At 46.1% G+C, this 14445-nt stretch overlaps 1 protein-coding gene across 19 annotated transcripts in view; it reads left to right on the top strand.

The window, feature by feature from the left end:
• Positions 1 to 14445, top strand: part of RERE (arginine-glutamic acid dipeptide repeats) — a 334725-nt gene that overhangs the window by 298774 nt on the left and 21506 nt on the right. For all 19 annotated transcript variants that reach the window (XM_081015978.1, XM_081015983.1, XM_081015982.1 and 16 more), the window contains 3 exons: positions 9521 to 9683; positions 11334 to 11426; positions 12270 to 12469. In XM_081015978.1, coding sequence (XP_080872104.1) covers positions 9521 to 9683; positions 11334 to 11426; positions 12270 to 12469 — 456 coding nt within the window. The remainder of the gene's footprint in view (positions 1 to 9520; positions 9684 to 11333; positions 11427 to 12269; positions 12470 to 14445) is intronic.

Here is a 14445-nt window from a genome sequence, read left to right as displayed (position 1 = left end):
TTGCCACTCACTTGGCATCTGGGTTGCTGACAACCACACGTAAGAGCGAGTGCCCAAATAGGTGCCAGAGAACTGAGTTAAACATGACATCAAGGACACAAAACACACATGAGTAACGCTTTACAGCAAGCTACAGTGAGCAACTGTGACAAATCCCAGCAAGTGAGTCAAGCCACATATTGTAGGGGGCAGGAGAAAGTGTTAAATTAGGGTTACTAGCAAGTCTGACCATGAGAAGTTGATGACTCCAGATGTAGCAGTCAGATCCTGAGTATTGAAGGAAAAGCTTCATCTCGTTAATTATTCCACTTATTTATTTTTAAACAAGTAGTAGTAAGTTGAGCCTTATCAGGCATTTGGGTTTGAATGAGAAATGAAGTATAATAATCTTGAGCTGTCTTCTCAGAATAGCGGAAAGAGAATCCTTTGAGAAAGCTGTAATTTTAACATTTCCCACGTATACGTTTTATAGCGTGTTCTAAGATTGTGACATTTAGGAGGAATGCCCTAGGAAGTCATTTTGCCTCGGGTGGGGGAGGGGATTTTTTAATCATGTGTTCTTATAATGCTGCAGGAAATCTTAATTGTTTCTTTAAATGCCTCTTTTTATACTCCTAGTAAGATATTTCTGGGGATGTGCGGCGTCCCCACAGACCCAGGGTGGACATTAATCAGCCCTGCTGTGCAATCTGCTGAGACTTGCTGCTTAATTAGAACAGGCACAAAACTATTTGTCACCACTGACAGACGCTCGTGGGTGAAGGAAAAAGTGGGGATAACGCTCAGGACCATCACCCCTTAATGAAACAAGGCTGAAGCTGCCACTGAAAGAGCACAAATTGGTTTGTAAAGTTGGTTGCCCTTTGACTTCCTCCATTCTTCTTCCTTGGGCCTGCAAGGCAGTTCGCTAAATCCAGAGGAGGCCTGGCCAACTTGTTGACCTGCCAAGCTAAGCACAGCCATCACCTATGTATCACAACCCACCAGGAACTTGATAAATCTCCTATTCTGGCCATAACACCTGATGGCTATGTTCTGTCTCCATTGCCTCTGAATATCAAGTGCCATTCTGCTCAGGTCTTGTGGTCTTCCCACAGGTATCTCTTTGGCCACTGTGAGGTCTACAGGGGTGCTTGGCCTGAAGGCCCCATTAACCTGAAAGTTAGCTTTCAAGGTTTTGTTTTGGGTGAGGCAGCAGCTGTCCCCATGGCATTGTGGTTTGATCTGAAGCTCTTTAAGAAGACCTCATATTTGCAGAACTGTAACCGAAAGACAGAATAGGCTTCCTTAATATCCATTACTAGATTCAGTTTTTCCCCAGGAAATTGCCAACCTTGCTCGCTGCAGTTCTGCCTCAGTCACACAGCTCTCAAACTTCAATCTTCAGAGTTTATTAACCAAGGTAGTCTTTATTTACTATGAATGTTGATGGGTTTCTCTCCCTGTTTGGAGAGAAAGAAAGAGAATGCTCAATAAATGCAGAGGATATCTGCAGAACAATTTAAACGGGTGGGGAAAGAGCTGCTTCCTTGGTCGATTTTTCCTGCCTTGGAGAGCCCTCCTCATCCCAAGCCAGACCCAGATTATTCCCGCCACACGTATGATTTTTACTGACAGGAGCAAATAAATGCAGAAGCTTTTATTCCAGTTCATTCCAGAAAGTCAGTGGTCTCCTCTTCCCTCTTTTAACTTTGAACCATGATGCTTGTGGTATCATCCAGCAGCGATCACTATATCCATTGACTGGTTGCTGAGTCTTATTACGGCCGCTCATTGCATCTCAACCTCTCTCTGCTTTTCTTCCCCTCCTCCTCTTGGTAGAGTTATGCCCTCGGGAAATTAAAGAGCAATTATTAGGGACTTGTTTGCTCTGTGATGCCATAAGAGGTACTTGAAAGGTAAGCTGATGCATTCACGTGGCGGGCTGTGTGTGTGTGTGTGTGTGTGTGTGTGATTCTTCCGTTCCAGCCCCTTAGATTCCGCAGCACACACTGTTAATCCTGTGTTTACCTAAGGCAAGACTTGAAACATAAACGCACCAGCACAGCTTGTACTGTGTATTTTCCATTTGAGAAACCACCGATAAGGATAAGGAGGTGCAAGAAAGCAAGGCAGGCAACACTTAAAGCCGAGAATTGCTCAAGGTGGAGTAGTTTTATTAAACAAAAAAAAAACCCCGCTTGGCCCTGCATTTCATTGTTCCAGGCAAATTACAAGATGCACTTAAAAACAGAAAATGGAGGTGGACAAAAACCAGAAGCCTTTTAGCACCTTAAAGACCCACAAACATTGCACCTGTTTGGAGGATTATAATGTTCTGTTTACGCTTTTGTAGGCCGCCTCAAGCAGAGGGGTGGCATTAAAATGTTTCACATCTAATTTAGCCACAGAGAAACGAAGAAGTGAATCCTACACCCTTATCATGAAAAATAGGGGCTGAATTAAGCAAATGTTGCATCTGCTGTAGAACAGCACCCCCTTGGGGAAGGTCTACTGAATAGATTTGATCCCTGGCACCTCCGGATGGGCTGGAAAATGCATCTGCCTGGAGCAGTGCCTGGGATGTGGGGATGAGTTACGATACAGTGTTGTGTTTGTGCATGTTTTGACATCTTTAGTGCTGAGCCTTTCCTTGTTGTTGTAGGTCTCAGTCCAAGGTGTTTTATTTTCTTCCTTGATGTGATGCCATTGAGACCAGCAAGGGGTTGTTTGCAAAAGGGCTTTCAAACAGCCCTGCATTGGGCTTTTGCTGTGCTTGTGTTCCCATCTGGGGAATTAACCTGCACAGCCAAAACACATTCAAACCTGATGTCATCTATCTGTTGAAGTGGCACCAGTTGATTGACAGGTAGACATTGTTTCTTTAAAAAAAGAAAATGGCCTCACTGGCTGAATTTCATCCTCTAGCAGGCCACATCCTCTATAATCGAGCACGCATCATCATCCTGGATACTGCCTTACCATACAGAAGCATAATCTCTCACCACATGAAATTCTTGCTCTTTCTGCTTATGAAATGGTATATTGACCAGCAGTGATGATCAGCTGAGTTGTTGTTGTTGTTTTTTGGGGGGGGAGAGTGGAAGTGTTGGAACTTCCCCCATTCTTACCTGTCCCGCTCACCTGTAGCAGGGTTCTAAGATTGGGCAATGGCCAAGGTCTCATGGCAGAAATCGCCAGGGCATGTGGGGGATCATTTAGTGCAGGGGAGGGGAACTCCTAACTCCAGTAGAAGTTGTTGGACTCCCAGCTCCCATCTGCTCCAGCTGCATTTGGAGGATCACAAGTTCTCCAGCCCTGATTTAGTGGCATCTATGAAGCGCTGGGGCTGCATGCTCCCTTGCTGACTCCTTGGTCCACCATCCCTACCCATTTCCCCCAAAGCTGCAGAGAGCTCCCAAGTTGGCCCATTAATCACAGCATAAAGGGGAGGGCAGTGGGACAGAATCTGAACAAAAGGTGGAACAGAGTCATGATTGGGAGAAACTTTTGCGGTTGGTAGATGAAGGCCTTTCCCATCACAATGGAAGAGGGCTGGAGAGCATATTCCAATCTGAGTATCAGCCCTTCTGCTCCATGGCAAGATGGCTAGGATGAAATCGGAACAAAATCACACTTGATGCTGAGGCTTATTCACAAGTGACTTTGATGTATTTCTTGCCTGGGAACACTCAGTCACTGCCATGAAAATGTTTAAAAAAGAAAAGAAAAAAAGACTAAAGGTAAGCTGGCTTGACTGGGAGCATATTTTGGAGCTAGAAAAACTGTGCTGAACACAAAGGTTCATTGTGCAATTTTGGTCTCTCTTCAGTCCTGGAACCGGGTGTCAAATCATCCTGTCTTGTCTTGCTAGCCACAGTTGCAGCACAGAGATAGTAAGAAATAGGCAACTAAGGCTCCTTCCATGTGAGATCAACACGGAACAAAAATGGCCTTTGCAAGGCTTGTCCATGCCTGTTCCTGTGTTGGCTTGTGGGCAGGAAAAAACAACAACCCATACACTGACACTGGCTAATTTGCAAAGCAGCCCTTTTTATAAAGGGCCCTTTTGATCAATGATTGCCGGTGTTAATGTTTCAGTAGGCTATTGATTTCTGCAGCTGCTTTTTGTTCCCTGAATTTATGCACGATGGATGGGCTTTCAGTGGCGTGCACACACTATGCATGTTTGATTAAAGTTCAATTGACTTAGACTCTCCCTCGCAGTGAAGCCGGGAGCTGTTTTGCCTCCCCTGTTTGGAGAGCCAAAGCTTTCTCAGCTTGTCCTTTTGTTTGTGCTCAAGCTCCTGCCACCCAGGCAGTCACCAATATGCTGCTGCTAATCTTCTCCGATTCACTTCACTCCTGCATTTAATTCCTTTGCTAGACATGATAGCCTTTGATAGGAGAGGCCACTAGGAAAGCCTGGGGTGGGATTTGTGTGCCTCTGAGCCTGCTGGCAGAGGTTTCTAATGTGTGCATAATGCGTTTGTGTGTATTTAGGGTTTCAGAGATGGATCGAGGGTTGTTCTCACAATTCACAAACTTGGGTTTTCAGAGAGGTAATCCTAATAATCATTCATTAAGTGTTTTTATTCTAGATTTTCATGCTGACCTTGCAGGGTGACTTGTTCAGAAATGTGTGTAATACATGCATTTATTACCTTATAACTGTCTCAAGGCAATTTACATATCAGATAATTTAAAAAAGGTAAAGGACCCCTGACAGTTAAGTCCAGTTGTGAACGACTCACTTTACAGGCCGAGGGAGCCAATGTTTGTCTGCAGGCAGTTTTTCCGGGTCATGTGGCCAGCATGACTAAGCCACTTCTGGCAAAACCAGAGCAGTGCACGGAAACGCCATTTACCTTCCCACAGGAGCAGTACCTATTTATCTACTTGCACGTTGACGTGCTTTTGAACTGCTAGGTTGGCAGAGCTGGGACTGAGCAACGGAAGCTCACCCCCATCGCAGGGATTCGAACTGTCGACCTTCCAGTTGGCAAGCCCTAGGCTCAGTGGTTTAGACCACAGCGCCACCCTTGTCCCATCAGATAGTTAGGCACTGTTAAAAACGCAAAAACAACAATACATTTAAAATAAGCCTTGAAAGTTTCAAGTATGTGTTAGTCACCCTATGTAGCGTGTTCACAAGAACCCTATGGGTTTCAAAGAGTATCACTCTCACAGTTCCCCAAATTTACATTATCGCCTTGGAAGGTGGTAGACTTTCTTCCACTGGAGATTTTTAACAGAGGTTGGATGGCCATCTGCCAAGGATTTTTTAACTGTGATTGCTGCTTTGCAGGGGGTTGGACTAGATAACCTGTGGAGTCCTTTCCAACACTACAGTTCTGTAATTGTAGGTCAGCCTAATCTTCATTAAGGGCTTTTATCATTCCAGCTTTTGCTTGATATTGGGGGGGGGGGGGCTTATCCACACATGCATGTAACACATCACTCAATGACATAACACCTGCTGGCAGGCACTCAAAGAATGTGTGAAGGTTGGCATCCTCAGCCCCACTTGTTCGACCTCAGCTTTCCCAGATGTCACATATGCAGTCATGGGGCACCAACTGGCAGTGGCGGACTAGGAAAAAGATCTTCGGATTGTCCTCGGTAGCAGATGAAAATGTCAACCCAACATGCAGCAGGTGTCAAAGAGTCTGTTAGGAAAGGGATTAGAAGTAAAACCTACTGATACCTAGGAATCTGTGGTGCAACTGTACTTGGAATAAAACAATACAATTATGCAGGGTATGGAGAAAACAGAGAGAACTTTTCCTCCCACCCTCCTAATACCAAAGCTCATTGGGACTGTCCAACGAAGGCAGACTGCAGGGAGATTCAGGACAGGCAACAGAAAGTTTTTCACACAGTGCGTAGTTATACTATGAAATTTGCTACCGCAGAATGTAGTAATAGTACATACAACGTAGACAGCTTTAAATGGGGCTACTAATCACGATAGCTGTGTCCTATCTCCACTGTTTGAGACATTCAGGTGCTCAAAGAACATGCGAGGGCATAAAATGTGTTGTGGGCACAGAGTTATGCACGCTGTTCCCACCACCAGTATCTCCATCCTCTGTACTTTCCCACGTTGAGCAGGAACATAACATAAGCATTTAAGAGCCTGGCTGCTGTTTTTAAAATATTGTGAGAATACAGGGTGATAAAAGTTGCAGGCTTGTAAGGAATCATGGAGGTGGGGGGTAAACAATAGCGAAATCCACCCCAGTCTCTCTCCTCCTCCCCAAAATAGCACAGTAACATGATCAAGGCCAAACTGATCTAGATTCATACTCATCGGGGCCATATATAGGACTATTGTCTCAGGGCACCCATCTCCAGACCATCCCAGATACAGTTAAGTTGTTGGGGGCTTAATCAGGCCGATCTTCCCTGCCCCAGCCAGCCACCCTGCTTTTGCTGCTTTTCTGCAAATGACGCCCTGAAAATTCCATGATTCAGCTCCTTCAAGAGCTCAGTTGTATGCAGATTTGTTTTACCTTGTGTTCAAGGGCTGCTTGTCAGTAATATCCATACTTTATGTATATAAACATTAAGCATTGTGCTTTTAGATATGAGTGGTATGCCAAGACTGACAGCTTTAAAGGTGGTTGTTTTTTTGTGTGTGGTTTTTTGCACATTGGTTGGTTACAGTGGACGGTCATCAGCAGGTTTCAAGGAAACTGAATTATCTGGATGCCCTTCTTACATTTTCTAGTTACTGTATTAACATCCATAGTGTCTGCCTCAATTTCACACATTGCCCTGGGGAACATATGTACACAGTGATGCACAGCACAGTAGCCTAGAGACTGACTCTGGAGGTCTCTGGTTTAGATCTCACCGATGCAACGAACTCACTCTTTAAATCTCAGCCTCAGCATCCCTACCAGCTTACCTTACAGGGTTGTTGTCAGGATCCCAAGTAGATAATGAAGACCTTTGAAAACTTTAAAATGCTTTGCAAATGTATTGCTGCAATATAGGGTTGCATCTAAGTTCAGCTCAGAGTAGACCCATTGAAATTAATATCTCTTAAGTTAGTAATGGAGATTAATTTCAGTGGGTTTACTCTGAGTAGGACTGACATTGGCTACCACTGACAGTTAGTGTTTGCCTTATAAAAATGCACAATCTCCAATCTGTAGAATCCCTTGTTCGTAATGCTGTGCCGTACACAGTCTCCATACCTACCTATAAATGTTCATGCCTATTTTCCATTCTGCTTGCTTACGTAGTCACAGCTAGCACACAAACACACACTCATAGGAAACGGAGTCAGACCTCTGATCTATCTAGCTCAGCATTGCCTGCACTGACTGGCAGCGGCTCTCCAGGGTTTCAGGCAGGGGTCTCTCCCAGCCCTACCTGGGGATGCCATTGGGAACTGAACCTGGGACCTTCTACATGCCAAGCAGTTGCTCTGCCACTGAACTGTGGCCCTTCCCCTACATACACACACACACACACACACACACACACACACACAGACAGACTCCTTTGGGTCAGTAGGTGCCAAGAGTTTATGTAAGACACAGAACAAGGCTGAATTCTTTCCAAAATCAAATGCTTCCTTGTTGTTTATCCGTGGCTCCTGGTGTCACATTTCTCGTCTTCCAAAAGCCTGAAGCCATGTTGCCAACCCCTCGCAGGAGCTTTCCAGGTTCAGCGGTACCGCTGCTGGCCTTCCATGTGGCTGGGAGTTTCACTTGTGCAAAGACCCGCAAGACGTGACCCAGGGAGCATAACGGGTTGAGGTTTATAGGAATTTTTAGATCGCATATAGGTTCAAAGAGGGACCTCCCCCCGCCACCGCCACCGCTTTCTCTTGTGGGCAATTGAGGTGCATTTGTTCTGAGGCTGGCTTTCAAGAGGCTTCCTTAGAACACCTCCCGTTCCCTTTGCAACTTGAAAGAGGCAGCGCCTTTTACCCTTGAGGCAGACAAGCCGCTCGGAAATGATGGGGTTTCAAAGCAAAGCGAAAGGAGATTAAAACCACACACTGTGCTTTAACTTGACATTACATCTGCTAGTTTGAATATCATCTACTCCAGTTTTTGAACGTAAGCCAGCTTCATTACGCTGCGGAATTATCACAGACTTCTCTTTGCATGCGCTTTTACTGCCTAATTATCTTAACGTGGCTGTATATATTCAGATTAGAAAAGAATAGATTGCTTTAATACAGTTTTGGGTGCTGTGGCTGTAGCCTTGTCTTTAATATGTTTTAATCTCAGGTGTGTTCCCCCCGCCCGCCCCAGCCACGAGTCTTAGGGTGGCTTATTTTTTAATATCCATATATAGCATAAAGCTGTGTGTTCCTCCCTTTTGTGATGGTAATGCCCTCCAATACCAAACAGTAAAATCTAAGTAGCAGCTTGAAAAAGGAAAAGAAGCATGACAACCTTGTATAATATCATTTGGGGCAGGGGCCTATGCCAAGTCTTCTAATTTGCCATCCCAGCCCCAGAAACTAGGCACTGTTCTGCAGAGACTTCCTTGGACAATCAATTTTTTAAAATAAAAAAATCTTTATTGTCTTTCTTTCACTTCAAATGGATCTCCAAAGTGGCTTACATAAAACAATGAAATATAATTGCATTAGGGCTGCTTCTTCCACCTCTGACACACCAGTGACATCTAGCTCACAGCTGGTTTTAACTTTGCAGACCCCTCTTAGGTTGACTTTTGTGGTTTTCGACAGGCTGTAACAACCTTGTGTTCCTTTTACAATATCCTTTGGCAGCATGGTTCTTCCCCATGCAACCTGCCCTCTCCACCGTGCTGGGTTGCTGCCACGCTCGGCCTTGTGTAGAAGCATCTTGATGTGGAGAGAGCAACCGGAGTGTGCAGATTCCCCTTGCAGAGACGGTGATGCTATTTGCCTCATTTATCTGTTACCTTAGCAAGAAAGCAGTGATATCATTAGCGCCCACTGGGGACAGGAGTGCTCCATGGCCACCTGCCCCTTGAAAGCAGCTGTGCTTCAATTGTCCAACACACTCCAGCCACCCCTTTGGGTACCAGGTTCATTCCCCAACATCTCTAGCTGTGAGGATCAGATATGTGGTTGTGGGAATCGCCTCTCCCTGAAGGAGCTGGTGTCAGCTCCCCTCGGTCCCAGCCCAAAACCAGGCTGGCAAAGGCAATGCAAGATTAAGTGGGGAAATAGTCTGGCCTGGTATAAGTCAGCTTCTTGGATCATCTGTTTCCCATTTCAGGGTTGTATCCGGCTAAGTTCTACTCCACATTCATTGAAGTTAATGAACCTAAGTTAGTCGTGGCCTTTCATTTCAATGGGTGTGCTATAGAGTAGGGCTAGCATCAGATGCAACCCACCGATAAATGAACCCCAAACCCCTGCACTTTTTCTCTTTTCCTGGGTCATTTAAACATAAGAACTGCTTTGCCAGGTAAGATTAAATCTGCTTGCCCATCTCTCTGTTCCCAGAATTGGTGGTCCAGATGTCTCTGGGAAGCCCGCATGCTGCTCTGACAAACCTTGTGATTCTTTCTCCTTTTCCAGGGAGAATTGATCACCTTCTATTACTACTGGAAGAAAACCCCCGAAGCGGCCAGTTCCCGGGCTCACCGCAGGCATCGGAGGCAAGCAGTGTTCCGGAGAATTAAAACCCGAACGGCTTCCACTCCAGTGAATGCTCCCTCCAGGCCCCCCTCCAGCGAATTCTGTAAGTAGCAGGCTTAAAAGCAACACATTTGTCTCTTGTTTAGATGCATGGGGCTAAAACAGAAGGTAATGGCTCTTTGCCTGTGACCGAACGCAGCCGGGAAAATGGAGTTCAAGCCCTCGGCTGCGCTCGCCCTCTCAGTTCATTATCCCTGCGGATGGCAGGTGCCTGGGATCAGCAAGCGATTGGTTTTGTGCTGCGCGGGAGGAAGCTCAGGCAATAAGCTGCTGGGGAAATAATAGGCGAAGCTTCACCTTGGCTATCGAGGCGATTACGTTTGCCCCAATTTGCATGGGAACGTTGCACTTAACTCCGTTTCTATCATTTGCAACATAGAACAAAGGCCCCACGTGCAGAACCCCAGAGAATCAGCCACAGTCTGTGTGGCACAGACATGCAAATGCATTGCTCCTGCAGAACAGCCACTGCTACTGGTGCCACGTAAATCCCATTTCCCCTCACCCCCCAGCTAGTATAGTCATTGCTCAGGGACGATGGGAGTTGCGGTTCAGCGACATTTGGAGAGCCACGGGTTCCTCACTCCTGTGTATTTGTTGAAAATGGGGAAACACTTTGTGCATCTGATCAAAGCTTCTTTTGTGGCATAAAAAATCCCTTAGCTCTTTCTTTCTTTTAATAAAAATTATACACCTCTTGACTATAAAAAAAAATCCTCAAAGTGGAGTAAAACAATAAAATTATAGGCAAAAACAACTGTTTGAAACATTCAAAAGATTAAAATTGGTGGCAGATTAAAACATTCATCGATATTCTACATAGCTGGATAGCCTCGTCTAACAAAAATGCATTTAGGAGGTGCCAAGGAGAGTGCAGTGAAGAGCCTGTCTGCTGTCAATAGGCAGGGAGTTCCAAAGTGTAGGTGCTGCCACGTAAAAATGCCTATTCCTTATAACCGCAGAACAGATATTCCGACAGCCTATTGTGGGGGAAACACAGGTTCTCCAACTGTGGTTTAGGGATAAAATGTCTGAGCAGGAATGAGGAACCTGTGGCCCTCCAGTTGTCCCTAGATTACAGCTCCCCTATTCTCTGACCACTGATCCTGCTGGCTGGGGAGGATGGGAGTTGAGAGTCAAGCACCATTGCTTCATTCAGCTTTGCATCAGCTTATTTATCTGGTTCCATCTGTGCAGGGTGCGGGTAAGGCCGCTCCCTGCCTCAACGGCATCTTACAGTCTTGAATAGACACACGGTCTGTTTTGCAGCCTAAAATGGTCATCCTCCTTGGCCATGAGCCGTGCTGGCTGGGGCCGGTGGGAGTTGGAATCCAAAAACATCTGGGAGGGCGGCCGGTTCAACCATCCCTGCATTAGGTTGGGCCAGAAAAGTTCACTGCTCATCTCTGCCCTCCCTTAAATATCTGTCTGCCAACTTGGGCTAACGCTGTACACATGAAGCAGGCTCCAGCCTATTAAAAGCGCTACCACAACAAATCTGTTAGTCGTGAAGCTGCCCTCACGTCTCTTACCTTCCAGTTTTTTGTTTTTTATTTTTAATGGATGGTTCTGCTGCTGCTGCAACAAGATGCCACAGGAGGAGCAACGCCAAAGGAGGGGGAACTTCCTGACTCTTAAGTTATTTGCTCTACCCTTCTCTTCTCTCTTCCCTCCCTCCTTTCTGTGCACTTAGTGGATCTGAGTTCAGCCAGTGAAGATGACTTTGACAGCGAGGACAGCGAGCAAGAGTTGAAAGGCTACGCCTGCCGCCACTGCTTCACCACCAGTACGCACCTTTGCATGGGGCTGGGGGCGGGGACTCTTTTTCCAGCCTGAGGGCCGCGTTCCCTTCCGGGCAGCCTTCCAGGGGCCACATTCCGGTGGTGGGTGAACCAGAGGCAAAGCGGGGATGAGCGACAGAGGTGGCTCTTTATCATTGCACAGTAGAAGCCAGAGATTCCTACATGCACATCTCTCCGTGCAGGCAGGCAAGAGGCATGAGAATTCTGAGGACCCAGGCAGAATCGCTCAAAGAGGGTGTGGCATAGGGCTGTTGAGGAATGAAACCTGGGAGCAGGGGGTGTGGCCTGGGAAGAAAGTCCTGAGGGCCAAATAGAGAGGTGTGGAGGGCCGCATTTGGGCCCTGGGCCTGAGTTTTCCGTCCATTGAGATACTGTTCTCTTCTCTCAGCCAGAGTGCCCACCTTAACTCAAGGGCTTATCGGAGTCAGGGATGTTTTCTTAGGCCCCTTGTACCATTGTTGCAAGTGTAGCAGAAGCCCTTGTCATCCTTAGGTGAGCTTGTCTAAGAAACTGTACCTTGAGCCGCCAGGACTAGAAAGGAGGGCTGCAACCTCCCCTTTCGGATTGTCTACCTTACCCCCCGCAACCCGGGGAGGTTTTGCCTTTGTGAAAGACTAGGAAACTGTCTGCAAGTGAACTAGGAAGGGGAAACTGCCACCTGCTTTGTGAAGATTCTTCATCATTCTTTCATCACCCGTATAAGTCAAGCCAGAAGTAATATCCCTGTAGCGCAGTGTGAAGGAGCATATAAGTACACGTTAGTTAGCTGCTTTGCGCAGCTTGTGTCTCATAATGCTAACGCTCTCTGTCCCCTTCCCAAAAAACAGCCTCCAAGGACTGGCACCACGGCGGGCGGGAGAACATCTTGCTGTGCACTGACTGCCGCATCCACTTCAAGAAGTACGGGGAGCTTCCCCCCATCGAGAAGCCGGTGGACCCGCCACCCTTTATGTTTAAGCCTGTCAAAGAGGAAGATGATGGGCTCAGCGGGAAGCATAGCATGAGGACAAGGCGGAGTCGAGGCTCGGTAAGCTGCCTGAGACCTGCCCTGCAACCTCGCTACCAAGCTGTAGGCAAAGTAACAGCTTCTGGGCCTGAGCACTGTTAAGTCCTGAATCAAAGTACCAGATATCCTCTACACACACCCGGTGATACACCTTCTCTCTCTCTCTTGCTCTCTCTGACGGCTAATCTTAGAGGTAGGTCTTAATGGAGCACAGTAAAGAGGCTGTGTCTTGCCAAGAGGCAGTCTTCCCAGTGCTGACCATCAGTGATTTCTTGAGGCAGCCTGCCCACCTAAGGGGAAAGGAATGTAGAGAGATGAATCATACACATAAACCTGCCTTTACCAAGTCTGGCCATTGTTCTAGCTAGCACAGCGTTGTTCTTGTGGGCAGCAACTGAAGCTGGGCCTTTTGAACACAAAGCTGATGATCTACCACTAAACTCTGACCCTTTCCTTAAGACCTAGGAACAAAGGAAGCTGTGTTATACTGAGTCAGGCCCATTGGTGCATCTAGCTCAGAAATGCCTGGCACTGGTTCTTCAGGGTTTCAGTTCGGAGTCTCTCAACCCTCCTTAGGAGAGGCTAAAGATTCGACCTGGGATGTCCAGAATGTAGAGCAGAGGCTCTAACCACTGAGCTGCCAGGATTCCTCTTGGTGTAGCACCCATGAACAGTTTCAGAGAAGCTGCCAAATTTTACTGCTTGGTGTGTTTGTGGGTTTGGAACCACTTCAAGGATCTGTACATCGACCAACTTACCCCTGCATGCAAAACAGGCAGGCTCCCCTTCCCAACGCCATCAGAGGCAGAGGAAGGTGGAAGAATGTTTTAGGTGCAGCTTCTCATTAGCACTGACTGGTTGGGGTTGTTGGCCGCTGAGCTTCCTCTTTGCTTACGTCTAAGCAACCCCCTTTTTTGTCGCATCAAGATACCTGCCAAACACCTTGTCAGGTTCCACTGTCGGCTCCTTGATTTGGCTTCATCTTCTTTCTTTCTTTTTTCTTCCTTTTAATGATCTCTCGTTATCCAGACAGATGCCAAATTAGGAAGGGAGCAGATGAAACACTGCTAATTGTTGCTGCATAATCTTCCCGCCACAGCAGAAATCTGCAGAAGCCATTCACAGTTGTTTCAGGAAAACCATGGGCTGCCCCCAAGCCCTTCTCCCCACCCTCTGAGACCAGCTCTCTTGTATTGTGTCTCTGTATTTTTAAAAACCTTTATTATACCAATTATTTATATAAGATGGAATAATAATAATAATTTTTATTTTTACAATACTTTTAAAGGCTGTGATATTATTATTATTATTATTATTATTATTATTACTACTACTATTATTATTTCAGTGTATTTTTAAAACTTAGATTACATGAATTCTTTTTTCATAAGAAGATGAAGATGATGATTCCAATTAATTAGTCACTTGCCGTATTAGGAGACTTCAAGTGACTGAGATTTTTTTTAAGAGCACAAAGTTCAACATAAAATCATGGGGTGTGGGAGATACTGCATTACATTAAAATCCATACAATAAACTTGTAAAGCACACTCAATAAAACAGCAGCCAAAGCATATCATCCATAGGCAGGAAAATAAATCTTTAACGTGCACGATGGAATGAATGGGTCACAGCTCAGAGAAAGGCTGAAAAAACATGGGCAAGCTATTAAAATCTGAGAAGCAAGGCGGGTGCCCATCCTCTGGCTGCTTCCATCAGGCTGCAATAATTCAGTGCAAAAGGTTTTACTCTGTGCAGAGTTTGCTGCTCTCAGGGAAGAAAAGGAGAGTCAGAACAGATCAGCTTAATTAGCTTATAAATACATAACATGCCAGTGGTTACCCCGTGAGTAAACATACTAGGTGTACATGATTAGCTTGATCATTGTGCTTCCTCTCTTCCCTTGCGGCCTGGACCATCAACAACAATGGGGCATCCCTCTTGCGTTTTGCCCCGCTCTGAGGGGGGAACACCAGTGGCCTTGTGCTTTCAGCCCT

The sequence above is a fragment of the Podarcis pityusensis genome, assembly GCF_964106645.2.
Source record: "Podarcis pityusensis genome assembly, chromosome: 8".
Taxonomy (NCBI): Eukaryota; Metazoa; Chordata; class Lepidosauria; order Squamata; family Lacertidae; genus Podarcis; species Podarcis pityusensis.
The sequence above is the reverse complement of the archived record's forward strand: the minus strand, read 5'-3'. Positions and strand labels throughout refer to the sequence as shown.